Genomic DNA, 17483 nt, shown 5'->3' on the forward strand with positions numbered 1-17483 from the left:
AGCTGCAGCCATAGTTGTGGTGTGCGGCTCTCTGCGGTGGAGGGGCTCTGCTGCGGGACAAGTGTAGTCCCACCCGTGATCGCGCATGCACTGAGAGAGTGCACGCGCACCAGGGCCTGTAAAGAAGATTTATTTAAAGGGCCGGCAGCCCATTTTGTAGCTCAGAGTTCTTAGGGGCCCGCCCAGTCTGCTGGACTGGGCGGGCCCCTAAGCACTGTGGGCCCCGTCGCACTTGCGACCCCTGCGACCGCGGTAGTTACGCCCCTGCCTCTACCACAACACATCAGACTCTCGCCTACCATCGAAACCTTCAAAAAGAGCCTGAAGACCCACCTCTTCCGACAAGCCTACAACCTGCAGTAACCACCGATAAACCAAACCGCTGCATGACCAGCTCTATCCTCACCCATCCCTTGTAGATTGTGAGCCCTCGCGGGCAGGGTCCTCTCTCCTACTGTACCAGTCATGACTTGTATTGTTCAAGATTATTGTACTGTTTTTATGTATACCCCTCCTCACATGTAAAGCGCCATGGAATAAATGGCGCTATAAAAATAAATAATAATATGGCAAAATAGGTATTAACCCCTTCATGACCTTGGGATTTTCCATTTTTCCGTGTTCGTTTCTCGCTCTCCTCCTTCCCAGAGCCATAACTTTTTTATTTTCCCGTCAATTTGGCCATGTTAGGGCTTATTTTTTTGCGGGACGAGTTGTACTTTTGAACGACATCATTGGTTTTACCATGTCGTGTGCTAGAAAACAGGAAAAATATTCCAAGTGCGGTGAAATTGCAAAAAACGTGCAGTCCCACACTTGTTACTTGTTTGGCTTTTTTGCTAGGTTGACTAAATGCTAAAACTATTGCCATTATGATTCTCCAGGTCAGTACGAGTTCATAGACACCTAACATGACTACGTTATTTTTTATCTAAATGGTGAAAAAAAATTCCAAACTTTGCTAAAAAAAAAATAAAAAAAAAATTGTGCCATATTCCGATACTCGTAGCGTCTCCATTTTTCGTGATCTGGGGTTGGTTGAGGGCTTATTTTTTGCGTGCCGAGATGGCGTTTTTAATAGCATTTTGGTGCAGATACGTTCTTTTGATCGCACGTTATTGCATTTTAATGCAATGTCGTGGCGACCAAAAAAATGTAATTCTGGCATTTCAAATTCTTTTCACTCTACACCGTTTAGCGATCAGGTTAATGCTTTTATTTTATTGATAGATCGGGCGATTCTGAACGCCGTGATACCACATTTTTTAAAAATTTTTTCACATTTTTTTTTACTTTTGCCATGCTTCAATAGCCTCCATAGGAGGCTAGAAGCTGGCACAACGCGATCGGCTCTGCTACATAGCAGCGATCTGATGTTCGCTGCTATGTACCAGAAATGCAGGTGTGCTGTGAGCGCCGGCCACAGGGTGGCGCTCACAGCTACCGGAGATCAGTAACCATAGAGGTCTCAAGGACCTCTATGGTTACTATTCAGAAGCATCGCAGACCTCCGATCATGTGACGGGGGTCGGCGATGCGCTCATTTCCGGCAGCCCGAGCAGGTTAAATGCCGCTGTCTGCGTTTGACAGCGGCATTTAATTAGTTAATAGCGGCGGGTGAATCGCGATTTCACCCGCCGCTATTGCAGGCACATGTCATCTGTTCAAAAGAGCTGACATGTCCCAGCTTTGATGCGGGCTCACCGCCGGAGCCCGCATCAAAGAGGGGCTTCTGACCTCGGAGGTACTCTCGTCCGAGGTCAGAAAGGGGTTAATTGCTGTATACTGTCATATTGTGCTATATGCCCATATATTGCTGAATACCTTATTATTTCTATAGCACCATTGATTCCATGGGGGCTTACATTCTACATATGTCGTGCTATTTAGTGTATATCTCACTATAGAACATATTCCTCCATAGTCACACCCCATATGGTGCTGTATTTTATTATACATTTATATTGCACCATTTATTCCATGGCGCTTTACACATAAAAAGGGGCAAATATAGATAAGCACATTAAATAATAAAGATGCCTCATGCACAGTGCTATATTGATGATATGTACAGCCCTTTATGATAATATATAGCACTATAGATATGATATTCAGAACTATATAGCACAATGTGGCAGTATGCAGCAATAAATAGGAGTATTTGGTACTATATGGGGATAATACAGCACTATTTTGTCATATACAGCTGTCTACAACTATATGGGGGGTTTATAGAATATGGATTAACAGGGATGTATACCACAGCATATGGCAGTATAGTGCACTATACAGAGGGTATGAAGCACTATATGGGGGTACATGACATTATAGCAGTGAGATTGTTGGTTATATGACATTTTAGCCTAATAATGGAAGGTTGTGTTTCCTATGACCCCTGATGATGACACTGCCCCCCATATCCTGCACACACTGGATATATACATAGAGCTGCAGCTCTGGCCGCCCTGAAGGCTCCGACTCCAGAGGATAGGATGTAGAGAAGAACAGCTGCATGTAGCCATCAAGCCTCCGGTCACCAGCACCTCCAGGCTGAACAAGGCTCTTATCCTTACTGCTTTATGTGGAGTGATACAATATTACATGTATGAAACTTCACAATGATGGAAATTACACGATAATGCCCACTGTACCAAGCAATTATAGAGACAGGATAAACTGCAGCTATATCCCCCAATGTTATGCGAAGTTTGTGCCATATAACACATCAATACAGAACATCACACCAGAGATCAGCGGCGTCAGCTCTTGTGGTGACGGTGTGGGTGGCTCTTAGAAGAGCCTTTTGGTTGTGTGGATGATACAGGGTCAGTGTTGATCACTTGCTCTTCTTGCTGCTCTCGGTCTTCTTAGGCAGCAGCACGGCCTGGATGTTGGGCAGGACACCCCCCTGGGAGATGGTCACCCCACCCAGCAGCCTGTTCAGCTCCTCGTCATTGCGCACGGCCAGCTGCAGGTGTCGGGGGATGATGCGGGTCTTCTTGTTGTCCCGGGCGGCATTGCCGGCTAATTCCAGGATCTCAGCGGTCAGATACTCCAGCACAGCAGCCAGATAGACCGGAGCACCGGCGCCAACCCTCTCAGCATAGTTACCCTTGCGGAGAAGTCTGTGCACACGACCAACCGGGAACTGCAGTCCTGCCCGGGATGAGCGGGTCTTGGCTTTAGCACGGACCTTCCCTCCTTGTTTGCCGCGTCCAGACATCACTGCACTCACAGATATCAGCAAAGCGAAAACTCTATTGTGTGAGTGCTGCAGGCTGCACCTTTTAAAAGCTGCTGCTCTCCCTCTTCCTCTGCTGCCAATGGCTGAATCTCAAGTCACCAATGGAAACAAGACTTGTGGAAACACCAATGAGCTGCAGTGGGTGGAGTTGATGACGTTTACATTGGTCTCATGACTTTCTCACCCAATAGAACATTGATCTGACAGCATTGCTCATTTGCATGGCCGGTCTATAAATACGGGCGCTCTGGGAGAAGCAGGATCATTATTTCTTTTCTAGTGAAGAGAACATTTTGCTATCATCATGCCTGATCCTGCCAAGTCTGCACCAGCAGCCAAGAAGGGCTCCAAGAAAGCTGTGACCAAGACTCAGAAGAAGGATGGTAAGAAGCGGAGGAAGACCAGGAAGGAGAGCTATGCCATCTATGTGTACAAGGTGCTGAAGCAGGTCCACCCTGACACCGGCATCTCCTCCAAGGCCATGGGCATCATGAACTCCTTTGTCAATGACATCTTTGAGCGCATCGCAGGGGAAGCCTCCCGCCTGGCTCACTACAACAAGCGCTCCACCATCACCTCCCGGGAGATCCAGACCGCTGTGCGCCTGTTGCTGCCCGGAGAGCTGGCCAAGCACGCCGTGTCTGAGGGCACCAAGGCCGTCACCAAGTACACCAGCGCCAAGTGATCTGCTCCGTGCTCTGCACCCACAACCCAAAGGCTCTTCTAAGAGCCACCCACCCCGTCTACATCAGAGCTGTGGATGCTTTTGTTCTACTCTTTTCAATGGGGAACTTGTGGCTGCACTGGCCGGCATCTCATTTGTTCAGAGGCTCAGAGGAGGCTCTGTTTCTGATCTTAGAGCACAAGCCAGGAGGGGGATTAGAGGAAGGTGATATAAAGATGGGGATAATTATGATGTTGATAGTGAGCTATAGAGCGGATGTGAAATGTTGGGAATGGTCTGGCCATAAAAGGGCAGATGCAGGCCACTATTAATGCCCTATTATAATAATCTTTATTTTTATATAGCGCTAACATATTCTGAAGCGCTTTAGTTTGCACACATTATCAATCTAAATTCCCTATCAGTATGTCTTTGGAATGTGGGAGGAAACCTGAGTGCGTGGAGGAAACCCACGCAAACACGGAGAGATCATACAAACTCTTTGCAGATGTTGCCCTTCATGGGGCTTGAACCCAGGAGTCCAGCACTGCAAAGCTGCTATCCACTGTGCCACCGTGCTGCCCCAATTGGACTTCAGTCACAATCCTGTTCTCCCAGAGTGCGGAGTCCTAGTTCTCTGGTTATTGTTCTGCAGACAATAGGTGGAGATGGGCTGTTTAAGGGCTTTCAGTGTTAGTGATGTTTCCAGCAGTTTCTCTTAAATCTCATTGGAGCTCTCTGAATGTTCTTGCTGATATTCCTCTGATATTACACACCATTTGCTCTGCAAACAGCTGAAGGCACATGGTCAATAAGCTCCCAAAGAATGATCTATTTGTAGGTCTGAATCTCACATCATTAATGGAGCAGTATCTTTCTTGACACAGGCGCTGCTGCTATGTGAGCAGAGCACAATACGGAGGGTATAAAGCACTTTGAGGGTTTATAGCACTACATGGAGGAATACAGTAGTATATAATTTACATAGCGCCAACATATTCCGCAGCATTTTACAGTTTAACAGTTTCAAACACAACAGTCATAAGTAACAACTTAAACAATAATACAATAATTAGAGCAAAATAAAAAATAAAGGTTATACACTACTATGTGGATGGTGAGAATACAGCACTATAATTGACAGACTGATCTCCAGATTTGTGTCTCACATTGTAATCACTCCGAGCAGGAGGTCACTGGGGAGAGGAATCGGGTTTCTGACTATTTTTAGGGTCATCATGGTAGAAGCTGGAAAATAACGAAATAAGCGGGAAATTCAAAATCACTAACAGTTCTGCACTCGGCCAATCAGCAGAGGAAGGGGCGGAGCTGAGAATGCAAATTAATTTACATCCCTGCCCTGGAAACGTGTCATTGCTACAGTTCTCTTTCTGGTCCACTCACGGACTATATAAAGGAGGACTGTGCACTCATTAGCCATAGTTTTCTGCTGACTACTTGGAAGATGTCTGGTCGTGGCAAAGGAGGGAAAGGTCTGGGGAAGGGCGGTGCGAAGCGACACAGGAAGGTTCTCCGCGATAACATCCAGGGCATCACCAAGCCTGCCATCCGCCGTCTCGCTCGCAGGGGAGGCGTCAAGCGCATCTCTGGCCTCATTTACGAGGAGACTCGTGGTGTCCTGAAAGTCTTCTTGGAAAATGTGATCCGTGACGCTGTCACCTACACCGAGCACGCCAAGAGGAAGACCGTCACCGCCATGGACGTGGTGTACGCGCTGAAGCGCCAGGGCCGCACTCTCTACGGCTTCGGAGGTTAAGGTCTCTGTTCTTCTAAAACAACACAAAGGCTCTTTTAAGAGCCACCCACATCTTCTGAGGAGAAGCTACAGCTGCTGGGGAAGAGGAAGGGGCTGCTGATAGTACTGTGCTGGGATGACTGCAGCTGGAAACATTGCAGGCACTAATGGGTTAACACTGAGGGTCTTGGGGGTTATGTAATCTGGTGCTGTGTTGGGGTGGAGCCATAGTACTATGTGGTGTTCATGTGTTGTATACTGCAATATTTGGGGAAGAACAGAATATCAGGAATATACAGCGCTATATGGAGGGTATACAGTACAGTGTGGAAAGCTTATAGGCATCAATAGCACAATTTGTGTATCCGGCACTAGATGAATGGGATTGTGAAGGAAACCATTTTGTCTTCCACCTTGTTCCCTGAATTAATCATGTACATGGATTTTTCTCCAAGCATCCCCCAACCTTGAAGAACAAGTTCTGGACTCTGTATGACGGCAGGCCATATCCATTGTGCTTGTCAGGATCACCCTGAATACTTACAATTAATTTGCATACCTGTCTATATAATCCTGTGTGAGTCTAAATAAGCAGAAAGTTACATTGTGCACAAAATAATAGCAGACAAAAGCTGAATCCTCACAATAGCCTTTATTTCCATATATACAGAGGCGCTGGGAGCTGCACACTCAATTCCAAATGAAAACATGGACAAAATATCAGTTTTTAAGCTGAAAATGAAGAAGGAATAATGATGTAGACGGGGAGGGTGGATCATTGAAGAGCCTTTGGGTTGTGGGTGCAGAGCACGGAGCAGAGGATACAAATCCCACCAAGGACAACATCTGCAAGGAGTTGGTTTTCCTCCCCGTGATTACATGGGTTCCTCACTCCAAAACCTTAATGATGGAGAATGTAGATTGTGAGCCCTAATGAGCACGTCTGTAAGGTGCTCAATAAGTGAGGAAAATTAATAAGGGTAACCCCCATATGATGTGTTTTACAAGCCCAAACAGTATAATATAGTCAGTGCGGAATATACCAGATCTACTCGCCCCCCACGTGTTACACGGAGAAAAAAGAGCGGGAGAAACTACCGGCCATTGTGCAGGAATTTCATATTCAGTGCTCAGCCAATCCCGACACTTAGTGTTAACCCATTAGTGCCTGATGTCTCCAGTTCCCAAAGAGCCCGGATGTAACACATGTGAGAACAGCGACACAAATGGGAAAACTGACAGGAACATGGGCAAAGTGGGTCCCGAAAGGCGTCACTGAAATGGGTAAATGACTTCGGGCCACAGATGGGTATAATGTCAGGTTGGCACAGTGGGTATAATCCTGCCATTATTTACAGCGGGAGGGAACCTTAAAAAAGTGAATAGCCTCCCGTACTCAATATAGGGGTGTGTGACCCCCATATACCGCGGTATATACCGCCATATGCTGTATACACAGCTTGCCCCATAGTGAGGAATCTATCAGATCCACTCAGCCTGACAGCAGCAGCCGCCATGACACCAAGTGTTACACTGAGGAGATTGGAGAACAAAGAAGAAAGAAACAATGAGCCGTTGGGCGGAAATTTCATATTCAGTGCTCAGCCAATCAGCACTAAGTAGGGCTATGGCTCCGCCCATAGGGTCACTTCCCTGCAGACACTTGGTGTTAACCCTTTAGTGTTCGATGTTTCCAGCTCCTGCAGAGCAGACTGCAGCCATCCGGGCACAGGGCGATCACCAGCTCCTCCCCCAGCACCTGGTGTGGTTATGTTCCCCATACCCCTGAGTGTAATGCAGAATCTCGGCCATATATTAAATCTGTACGTTCAGAACATTCACTCTCAGGGGTTACAGAAAGAGATCTTGAGATCTTGGAACAGGAGACAGGATTCTCTGGAGAAGAAGATAATAACCAGCTCTACCCTCTCCTAGTGTATCATCACCCATCCCCTGCAGACTGTGAGCCCTCGCGGGCTGGGTCCTCCCTCTTTAAGTACCCATGTGCCTTGTTTTTGCTCATGTTTAATGTATTTGTCTATATTTGCCCCATATTTCACATGTAAAGCGCCATGGAATAAATGGCGCTATATAAATTAATAATAATAATAATAATTTCTCCTTCAGGAAAGAAATCTCTAGCCTGGTGGACCAGACCGGAAAACCTGAAGGTGGGAGTTCCATGGGTCCTCTATCCCTGTGTCACCATTACCACAGACGCCAGTCAGTTCGGATGGGGCAGACACATAGGAAGGACATACTACCAAGGCGGAAGTGGAGTCCAGAGATGTCCGAAAAGTCATCAAATTTGAGGGAACTGTATGCAATCTGGAAGGTGCTTACCAGGCCCGGTCACAAGCCAGAGACAGACACATAAGGATACTGTCCGACAACGTGACAGCGGTGGCATTCCTAAGGGTATGTGTCCACATTTAGGTTTGCTTCAGGCTTTGGTCAGGATTTTATGCAGGTAAAATCCTGACCAAAAATGCACCTGAGGTCACTGGCAGGTCACCTGGGGTGTTCCCGCGTGTTTTGCTCATTGTAGCAACATGCTGCGTTCTGAAAAAACGCACCGCATGTGCGTTTTCGTGGGAAAAACGCATGCGTTTTTTAATGCACAGTGGAGACGGGATTTCATTAAATCCCCTCCACTATGCTGTAACATCTGGACGCTGCGTTTTTGACGCTGCGGCTCAGTGCTACATTAAAAACGCAGCGTTTCCTGAACGTGGACACTGTTGTGAACTATACTTTTTGGCTCCCTCTTGTGGTCACTAGTGGTATGACACTGGGATTGTCTTTCCCCAGCTTGGTACCCACCTGGTTCGTTAGGCCAGGGGTGTTGCTATTTAAACTTCCTGGATTCTCAGTCTGGTGCCTGGCATCGTTGTTCATTTCTGTTTGCTCCTGTCTGCTGGTCCTCGTTCTTTGCAAGATAAGCTAAGTCCTGCTTCCTTATTTTTGGTTATTTGCATTGTTCTTATTTTTGTCCAGCTTGTACAAAATGTGATTCCTGATATTGCTGGAAGCTCTAGGGGGCTGATATTCTCCCCCCACGCCGTTAGTCGGTTCGGGGGTTCTTGAATATTCAGCGTGGATATTTTGATAGGGTTTTTTGCTGACCGTATAAGTCATCTTCCTATATTCTGCTATTAGTCAGTGGGCCTCTCTTTGCTAAAACCTAGTTCATTCTTACGTTTGTCTTTTCTTCTTACCTCACCGTTATTATTTGTTGGGGGGCTTGTATCCAACTTTGGGGTCTTTTCTCTGGAGGCAAGAAAGGTCTTAGTTTCCCTTATAGGGTTAGTTAGTTCTCCGGCTGGCGCGAGACGTCTAGAATCAACGTAGGTCCGTTCCCCGGCTACTGCTAGTTGTTGTGCTAGGATCAGGTATACGGTCAGCCTAGTTACCACTTCCCTATAAGCTGGTTTTTTGTGTTTGCAGACTTTGTTGTAACCTCTGAGATCCTCTGCCATTGGGGTCATAACAGGACACATACCCAAAGACACCAGGGAGACCCGAGGCATCCACCTCTACAGCACCTAGCAGACCAGATTTTCAAATTGGCAGAGAAATCTGTCAGATCCATCTCGGCAGTTCACCTGGAAGGGGCCAGGAATCAGATGGCAGATTTTTTGAGCAGAACACCAGTAGATCCCAGAGAATGGGAATTAAATCCAGAAGTATTCAACAGTCTGTGCCAACAGTGGGGAACACCTCAAGTGGATCTTTTTGCCACCAATGCAAATGCAAAGACCAGAGCATTTTTTTTCTCTCAGTCCCCTGGAGGGGGCAGTAGGAGTCGACGCTTTGTCTCAACATTGGGGGGAAGGTCTGCTGTAAGCTTTTCCACCTCTTCCACTGATCCCGAAGACACCCATGAAGACCACAAGGATCTGTTAGGGGTAATTCTTTTGAAACTGTCCTTGTGGGTGGGATTGAGTAAAGTATCAGACTTTGACACCAATCTATGTAGTATAAGGGTATGTGCACACGTCCGGATTTCTTGCAGAAATTTCCTGAAGAAAACCGGAAATTTTCTGCAAGAAATCAACATTTTTTTTTTTGCATTTTTTTTCCGTTTTTTTCGCTTTTTTTTAGCATTCTGCAAGCGTAATTAGCCTGCAGAATGCTAAAGTTTTCCAAGCGATCTGTAGCATCTCTTGGAAAACTGACTGACAAGTTGGTCACACTTGTCAAACATACTGTTTGACAAGTGTGACCAACTTGTTACTATAGATGCTGCTTATGCAGCATCTATAGTAAAAGATAGAATGTTTAAAAATAAAAAAAATAAAAAAATGGTTATACTCACCCAGACATCTCCTCAGCGGCGTCCGTTCCGAGCCGGTGTGGTTCAGGACCTGTGATGATGTCGCGGCTTGTGATTGGTCGCGTGAGTCACATGAGCGGTCACGCGACCAATCACAAGACAGCGACGTCATCACAGGTCCTGAACCACACCATCTATAGGAACCGAAGAGAGAGCATGCACCGGAGAGGCGGGAACACTTCGGGGGCCATCAGAGGGTGAGTATAGGACTATTTTTTATTTTAATTCTTTTTTTTGACCAATTATATGGTGCCCAGTCCGTGGAGGAGAGTCTCCTCTCCTCCACCCTGGGTACCAACCGCACATAATCTGCTTACTTCCCGCATGGTGTGCACAGCCCCGTGCAGGAAGTAAGCAGATCAATGCACTCCTAGGTGTGCGGAATCCCCGCAATTCCGCATTTTTAATGAACATGTTGCTTTTTTTTCCGCGATGCGATTTTTTCGCGGAAAAAATCGCAACATTTGCACAAAAAATGCGGAATACCCTGTAAATAATAGGAGGCATATGTAAGCGTTTTTTCGCGTTTTTATCACGTTTTTATAGCGAAAAAAAACATGAAAAATCCTGAACGTGTGCACATGGCCTAAAGGTACTTTCACATGAAATGACTTTGTAACGATATCGCTAGCGATCTGTGACGTTGCAGCGTCCTGGCTAGCGATATCGTTTAGTTTGACACGCAGCAGCGATCAGGATCCTGCTGTGATGTCGCTGGTCGCTGAATAAAGTCCAGAACTTTATTTGGTCGTCCGATCGCTGTGTATCGTTGTGTTTGACAGCAAAAGCAACGACGCCAGCGATGTTTTACACTGGTAACCAGGGTAAACATCAGGTTACCAAGCGCAGGGCCGCGCTTAGTAACCCGATGTTTACCCTGGTTACCAGCGTAAAAGTAAAAAAACCAAACAGTACATACTCACCTGCGCGTCCCCCAGCGTCTGCTTCCTGACACTTACTGAGTGCCGGCCCGAAAGTGAAAGCACAGCGGTGACGTCACCGCTGTGCTGTTAGGGCCGGAGCTCAGTCAGTGTCAGGAAGCAGACGCTGGGGGACGCGCAGGTGAGTATGTAGTGTTTGTTTTTTTTACTTTTACGCTGGTAACCAGGGTAAACATCGGGTTACTAAGCGCGGCCCTGCGCTTAGCAACCCGATGTTTACCCTGGTTACCCGGGGACCTCGACATCATTGGTCGCTGGAGAGCGGTCTGTATGACAGCTCTCCAGCGACTAAACAGCGACGCTGCAGCGATCGGCATCGTTGTCGCTATCGCTGCAGCGTCGCTTCGTGTGAAGGTACCTTAATAAAATCTGACCTTGACAACACAACAACAACAATCTGGATAAGACGTCTGAACGGACAAACACTTGACAGATGAGGTTTAAAAATGTAGAGTAACGCACCTAGGATGGAGTGATACTATTGCTGCTCATACAATAAATGGAAATATACTCGGGACTACAGAACAGAAGGACTTGGGTATTCTATTTAAAAGTAAGCGAAGCAGCAGCACTCAATGTCAGGCAGCAGCTGCAAAAAGCAAACAAGATTTTTTGGTGTATAAAAATAAAAAAAAATCCTAAGATCCAAATGTATGTGATCTCACAAGTGATATAGAGGAGTAACATCTAGAACATGGGATCCAGTTTCGGCTCCACTTAACAATGATGTTAGGACATTAGTGGAGCCCATTAGATTACATGGGATGGAGGCCTCCTGCTCAGTCACCTCTCACTGAATCCCATTCTCTCCCAGAGCGCTGGGTCCTAGTGCCCTCTGCCTCCAGTGTTCTGCTGGTTGTAGGCAGAGATGAGCAGTTAATTTTCAGCAGTGTCTGCTGGTTCTGATCAGAGTTCTCTGCAATTTCTTGCTTATATTCCCCTGATATTACGCACCCTCCGCTACCCAAACCGGTGGAGGCTCCTGATCGATGATGAACTAAAGACTGATCTATTTCTAGGTCTAAATCTTGCATTGTCATTAATGGAGAAACTGACCAACAACATGGAGATACATGAACAAAGCACAGTATGGAGGGTATATAGCACTATATGAGGGTTTACAGCAGGATATGGAAGGTATTTAGCACTATATGGGGGTATACAGCAGGATATGGAGGGTATATAGCAGAGGTGTCATAATGCATTCCTCGAGGGCCGCCAACAGGTCATGTTTTCAGGATTTCCTTGCATTGCACAGGTGATAATTTAATCACCTGCACAGAATGATTCCAGCACCTTGTGGAATGCTAAGGAAATCCAGAAAACATGACCTGTTGGCAGCCATCGAGGAATGCAGTTTGACACCTCTGGTATATAGCACTATATGGGAATATACAGCAGTATATGGAGGGTATATAGCACTATATGGGGGTATACAGCAGGATATGGAGGGTATATAGCACTATATGGGGGTATACAGCAGGATATGGAGGGTATATAGCACTATATGGGGGTACACAGCAGAATATGGAGGGTATATAGCACTATATGGGGGTATACAGAGGATATGACCCTTTGCCCCCCTGAGCAGTGATGATCTCAGTGATTTCTCTCGGTCTCCCGTCGCCATTGATCCGGGGAGGACTCCGGTCTGTGATTAGATGTAACATCCTCATGATAAAAGCGGGAAAATGACAGGAAAAAGTGCGGGAAATTCAAACTCCCCAACAGTTCTGTGCTCCGCCCACATGTGAGGAGAAGCCGCAGCTCCTGCTGCTGGGGGAGGGGCTGGTGATCGCCCGGTGCCCGGATGGCTGCAGTCTGCTCTGCAGGAGCTGGAAACATCGGACACTAAAGGGTTAACACCAAGTGTCTGCGGGGGAAGTGACCCTCTGGGCGGAGCCATAGCCCTACTGAGTGCTGATTGGCTGAGCGCTGAATATGAAATTCCCGCCCAACGGCTGATAGTTTCTCCCGCTCTTTGTTCTCCTCAGTAACACGTGGTGTCATGGCGGCGGCTCCTGTCAGACTGAGTGGATCTGGTAGATTCCATGTGAATGTAGATTATACTTTTTGATGAAAGATCATCCTATGGCCGTATATACTGCTTTATATGGGGTTATGTAGCGCTATATGGAGTGTGATACTATATAATACGTGTATTGAGGACATAATACAATTATACTCTGTACCAGGCAATTACGTTCTATATAGCCTCAATAGACTGCCGTATACTGCCATATGGTGCTTTATATCCCTCCATATTCTGTATACCCCTATATAGTGTTATAGACTGACGTACATACAGACCCATACATCTGTGACCTCGTCTCCTGGTACTTTCCTGCACGCAACCTCCGATCCTCACAAGATCTCCTTCTCTACTCCCCTCTTATCTCCTCTTCCCACAATCACATACAAGATTTCTCTCGCGTATCACCCATACTCTGGAACCCTCTACGGGTATGTGCACACGCTGCGGATTCTGCTGCGGATCCGCAGCAGTTTTCCCTAAGTTTACAGTACCATGTAAACCTGTGGGGAAAAAAAAACGCTGTGCACATGCTGCGGAAAATTCCGTGAGGAAACGCAGCGGATTATTTTTCGCAGCATGTCAATTCTTTCTGCGGATTCCGCAGCGGTTTTCAACCTGCACCAATAGGAAAGTGCAGTTGTAAAACCGCAGTGGAATCCGCAAAAGAAACCACGATAAAATCCGCAGTGAAAACCGCAGTGGTTTTGCACTGCGGATTTTCCAAATCCGCTGCGGAAAACTCCGCAGCAGAATCCGCAACGTGTGCACATACCCTACCACAACACATCAGACTCTCGCCTACCATCGAAACCTTCAAAAAGAGTCTGAAGACCCACCTCTTCCGACAAGCCTACAGCCTGCAGTAACCACCGATCCACCAAACCGCTGCATGACCAGCTCTATCCTCGCCTACTGTATTCTCACCCATCCCTCGTAAATTGTGAGCCCTCGCGGGCAGGGTCCTCTCTCCTCCTGTACCAGTTATGACTTGTATTGTTTAAGATTATTGTACTTGTTCTTATTATGTATACCCCTCCTCACTTGTAAAGCGCCATGGAATAAATGGCGCTATAACACTAAATAATAATATGGCAAAATAGGTATTAATTGCTGTATACTGCCATATTGTGCTATATGGGGATAAACAGCAGGATATGGAGCGTATATAACTATATGGTATATATGTATACTGCCATATTGTGCTATATGCCCATATATTGCTGAATACCTTATTATTTCTATAGCACCATTGATTCCATGAGGGCTTACATTCTACATATCTGTCGTGCTATATAGTGTATATATCACTATAGAACAGTATTCCTCCATAGTCACACCCCATACGGTGCTGTATTTTATTATACATTTATATAGCGCCATTTATTCCATGGTGCTTTACACGTGAAAGGGTGCAAATATAGATAAGCACAATAAACAATATGCCTCATACACAAAGCTATAGTGATGATATGTAAAGCCCATTATGATAATATAGCACTATAGATATGATATTCAGAACTATATAGCACAATATGGCAATATGCAGCACTAAATACTAGGAGTATTTGGTACTATATGGGGATAATACAGCACTATTTTGCCATATACAGGTGTCTACAACTATATGGGGGATTTACAGAACAATATGGATTAACAGGGACGTATACCACAGCATATGGCAGTATAGTGCACTATACAGAGGGTATGAAGCACTATATGGGGGTACATGACATAGCAGTGAGATTGTTGGGTTATATGACATTTTAGCCTAATAATGGAAGGTTGTGTTTCCTATGACCCCTGATGATGACACTGCCCCCCATATCCTGCACACACTGAATATATACATAGAGTGGCAGCTCTGGCCGCCCTGAAGGCTCCGACTCCAGAAGATAGGATGTAGAGAAGAACAGCCGCATGTAGCCATCGGTCACCAGCGCCTCCAGATCCTTCAGGCTGAACAAGACTCTTATCCTTATTGTTTTATGTGGAGTGATACAATATTACATGTATGAAACTTCACAATGATGGAAGTTACACAATAATGTCCACTCTACCAAGCAATTATGGAGACAGGATTAACTGCAGCTATATCCCCCAATGTTATGCCAAGTTTGTGCCATATAACACATCAATACAGAACATCACACCAGAGATCAGCGGCTTCAGCTCTTGTGGTGACGGTGTGGGTGGCTCTTAGAAGAGCCTTTGGGGTTGTGTGGATGATACGGGGTCAGTGTCGATCACTTGCTCTTCTTGCTGCTCTCGGTCTTCTTGGGCAGCAGCACGGCCTGGATGTTGGGCAGGACGCCCCCCTGGGCGATGGTCACCCCACCCAGCAGCCTGTTCAGCTCCTCGTCATTGCGCACGGCCAGCTGCAGATGTCGGGGGATGATGCGGGTCTTCTTGTTGTCCCGGGCGGCATTGCCGGCTAATTCCAGGATCTCAGCGGTCAGATACTCCAGCACAGCAGCCAGATACACCGGAGCACCGGCGCCCACCCTCTCAGCATAGTTACCCTTGCGGAGAAGTCTGTGCACACGACCAACCGGGAACTGCAGTCCTGCCCGGGATGAGCGGGTCTTGGCTTTAGCACGGACCTTCCCTCCTTGTTTGCCACGTCCAGACATCACTGCACTCAGTTATCAGCAAACAGAGAACTCTATTGTGTGGTGATAATGGCTTCTCCTGCGCCTTCTATAACCTGCTGCTGCCCCGCCTCCTCTCCTGCCATTGGCTGAATCTGAAGTCACTATTGCAAACAAGGCTTGTGGAAACACCAATGAGCTGCAGTGGGTGTAGATCATGACGTTACATTGGTCACATGACTTTGTCACCCAATAGCACAGCGATCTGACAGCATTGCTCATTTGCATGGCCGGTCTATAAATACGGCCGCTCTGGGAGGAGCAGGATCATTATTTCTTTTTCCAGTGAAGAGAACATTTTGCTATCATCATGCCTGATCCTGCCAAGTCTGCACCAGCAGCCAAGAAGGGCTCCAAGAAAGCTGTGACCAAGACTCAGAAGAAGGATGGTAAGAAGCGGAGGAAGACCAGGAAGGAGAGCTATGCCATCTATGTGTACAAGGTGCTGAAGCAGGTCCACCCTGACACCGGCATCTCCTCCAAGGCCATGGGCATCATGAACTCATTTGTCAATGACATCTTTGAGCGCATCGCAGGGGAAGCCTCCCGCCTGGCTCACTACAACAAGCGCTCCACCATCACCTCCCGGGAGATCCAGACCGCTGTGCGCCTGCTGCTGCCCGGAGAGCTGGCCAAGCACGCCGTGTCTGAGGGCACCAAGGCCGTCACCAAGTACACCAGCGCCAAGTGATCTGCTCCGTGCTCTGCACCCACAACCCAAAGGCTCTTCTAAGAGCTACCCACCCCGTCTACATCAGAGCTGTGGCTGCTTGTCTGTGTCCTGCTGCACTGACCGGCATTGTAAGGGATGATCTGCAAAATGTATTTAAGAAAGTATTTAATGACTGACCACCAGTATGGATTACTGAAAAATGTCTATTAACCCAAACGTTGTGTGTCTAGGGGAAGGTAAGTGCCAATCTGGATGTTTGTGATGCAGCCAATTTGATATCTGGACTGATTATACTGAACCACACAACGGCCTTATACCAGCGTTCTAGAACCTGGGAATATAGAATATATGCAGATGGGAGAAGAACTGGCTAAAAAAATGGGAAACTGGTGTTATAAATGGCACATTAAATGCAATATGGAGTGGGGACTGCAGGGATCTGTAGTGGGAGCAGTGGGGACCGCAAGTTATTGTTAGGACCAATTTTTTTTTTTGTAACCACTAATGGCCTTGTGGATGGGACTGAGTACACTGTCAGCCTTTGCTATTGACTCCACTATGCAGGATAATAAATTGACATTACAATGCCATTATTATTATTATACATTTATATAGCGCCATTTATTCCATGGCGCTTTACACATGAAAGGGGCGAATATAGACAAGTACAATAGACATGAGTAACACAAGGCACACAGTACAGAGGGAGGGAGGACCCGGCCCTATTTATAGAGGGGAAACATCTAGAATACGGAATCCAGTTTGCGGCACATGTTAAAAATCAAATATTAAAAAGGCGGCACCTCCTCCTGCTGTCACCTATCACTTATCCCAGAGCGCGGGGTCCTAGTGCCGTCTGACTCCAGTGCTCTCCTGGGAATAGGCGCAGAGGAGCTGTTAACTCCTTCACTGCTTGGCGATATTTTCAGCAGTTTCTCATTGTTCTCTCTACATTTTCTGCTATAACGCGCCCTTCACTCCCCAGAGCGGCGGAGGCTCCGGATCAATGATAAACTCACAATCACTGATCTGTTCCTAGGTCTGAATCCCACTTGTCTATAACAGGAGCTACATGAGCAAAGCACAGTACGGAGGGTGTACAGCGCTATATGGGGGTATAAGGCACAATATGGATTTATACAGCGCTATATGGGGGGTATAAGGCACAATATGGATTTATACAGGG

General features: G+C 46.7%; 5 protein-coding genes across 5 annotated transcripts; 3 read left to right on the plus strand and 2 right to left on the minus strand.

The window, feature by feature from the left end:
• Positions 1–2836: 2836 nt before the first annotated feature.
• Positions 2837–3240, minus strand: LOC143774058 (histone H2A type 1-like). Its single transcript, XM_077261351.1, has one exon. It carries the CDS (start codon positions 3221–3223, stop codon positions 2837–2839), a length of 387 nt encoding a protein of 128 aa, XP_077117466.1. The 5' UTR covers positions 3224–3240.
• A 289-nt stretch (positions 3241–3529) lies between these two features.
• Positions 3530–3975, plus strand: LOC143774059 (histone H2B 1.1-like). The gene has a single exon (XM_077261352.1). The coding sequence runs from the start codon at positions 3549–3551 to the stop codon at positions 3927–3929; it is 381 nt and encodes a 126-aa protein (XP_077117467.1). The 5' UTR covers positions 3530–3548; the 3' UTR covers positions 3930–3975.
• Positions 3976–5366: 1391 nt separating this feature from the next.
• Positions 5367–5732, plus strand: LOC143774060 (histone H4). Its single transcript, XM_077261354.1, has one exon. The coding sequence runs from the start codon at positions 5374–5376 to the stop codon at positions 5683–5685; it is 312 nt and encodes a 103-aa protein (XP_077117469.1). The 5' UTR covers positions 5367–5373; the 3' UTR covers positions 5686–5732.
• A 9467-nt stretch (positions 5733–15199) lies between these two features.
• LOC143774061 (histone H2A type 1-like) lies at positions 15200–15611 on the minus strand. Its single transcript, XM_077261355.1, has one exon. It carries the CDS (start codon positions 15604–15606, stop codon positions 15220–15222), a length of 387 nt encoding a protein of 128 aa, XP_077117470.1. The 5' UTR covers positions 15607–15611; the 3' UTR covers positions 15200–15219.
• A 304-nt stretch (positions 15612–15915) lies between these two features.
• Positions 15916–16352, plus strand: LOC143774062 (histone H2B 1.1-like). Its single transcript, XM_077261356.1, has one exon. The coding sequence runs from the start codon at positions 15935–15937 to the stop codon at positions 16313–16315; it is 381 nt and encodes a 126-aa protein (XP_077117471.1). The 5' UTR covers positions 15916–15934; the 3' UTR covers positions 16316–16352.
• Positions 16353–17483: the final 1131 nt, after the last annotated feature.

This window comes from Ranitomeya variabilis, chromosome 5 (assembly GCF_051348905.1).
Source record: "Ranitomeya variabilis isolate aRanVar5 chromosome 5, aRanVar5.hap1, whole genome shotgun sequence".
In the NCBI taxonomy this organism is placed as follows: Eukaryota; Metazoa; Chordata; class Amphibia; order Anura; family Dendrobatidae; genus Ranitomeya; species Ranitomeya variabilis.

Coding starts and splice junctions, on each gene's coding strand:
- LOC143774060 (XM_077261354.1), top strand. CDS start 5,374: ATGTCTGGTCGTGGCAAAGGAGGGAAAGGTCTGGGGAAGGGCGGTGCG.
- LOC143774058 (XM_077261351.1), bottom strand. CDS start 3,223: ATGTCTGGACGCGGCAAACAAGGAGGGAAGGTCCGTGCTAAAGCCAAG.
- LOC143774059 (XM_077261352.1), top strand. CDS start 3,549: ATGCCTGATCCTGCCAAGTCTGCACCAGCAGCCAAGAAGGGCTCCAAG.
- LOC143774061 (XM_077261355.1), bottom strand. CDS start 15,606: ATGTCTGGACGTGGCAAACAAGGAGGGAAGGTCCGTGCTAAAGCCAAG.
- LOC143774062 (XM_077261356.1), top strand. CDS start 15,935: ATGCCTGATCCTGCCAAGTCTGCACCAGCAGCCAAGAAGGGCTCCAAG.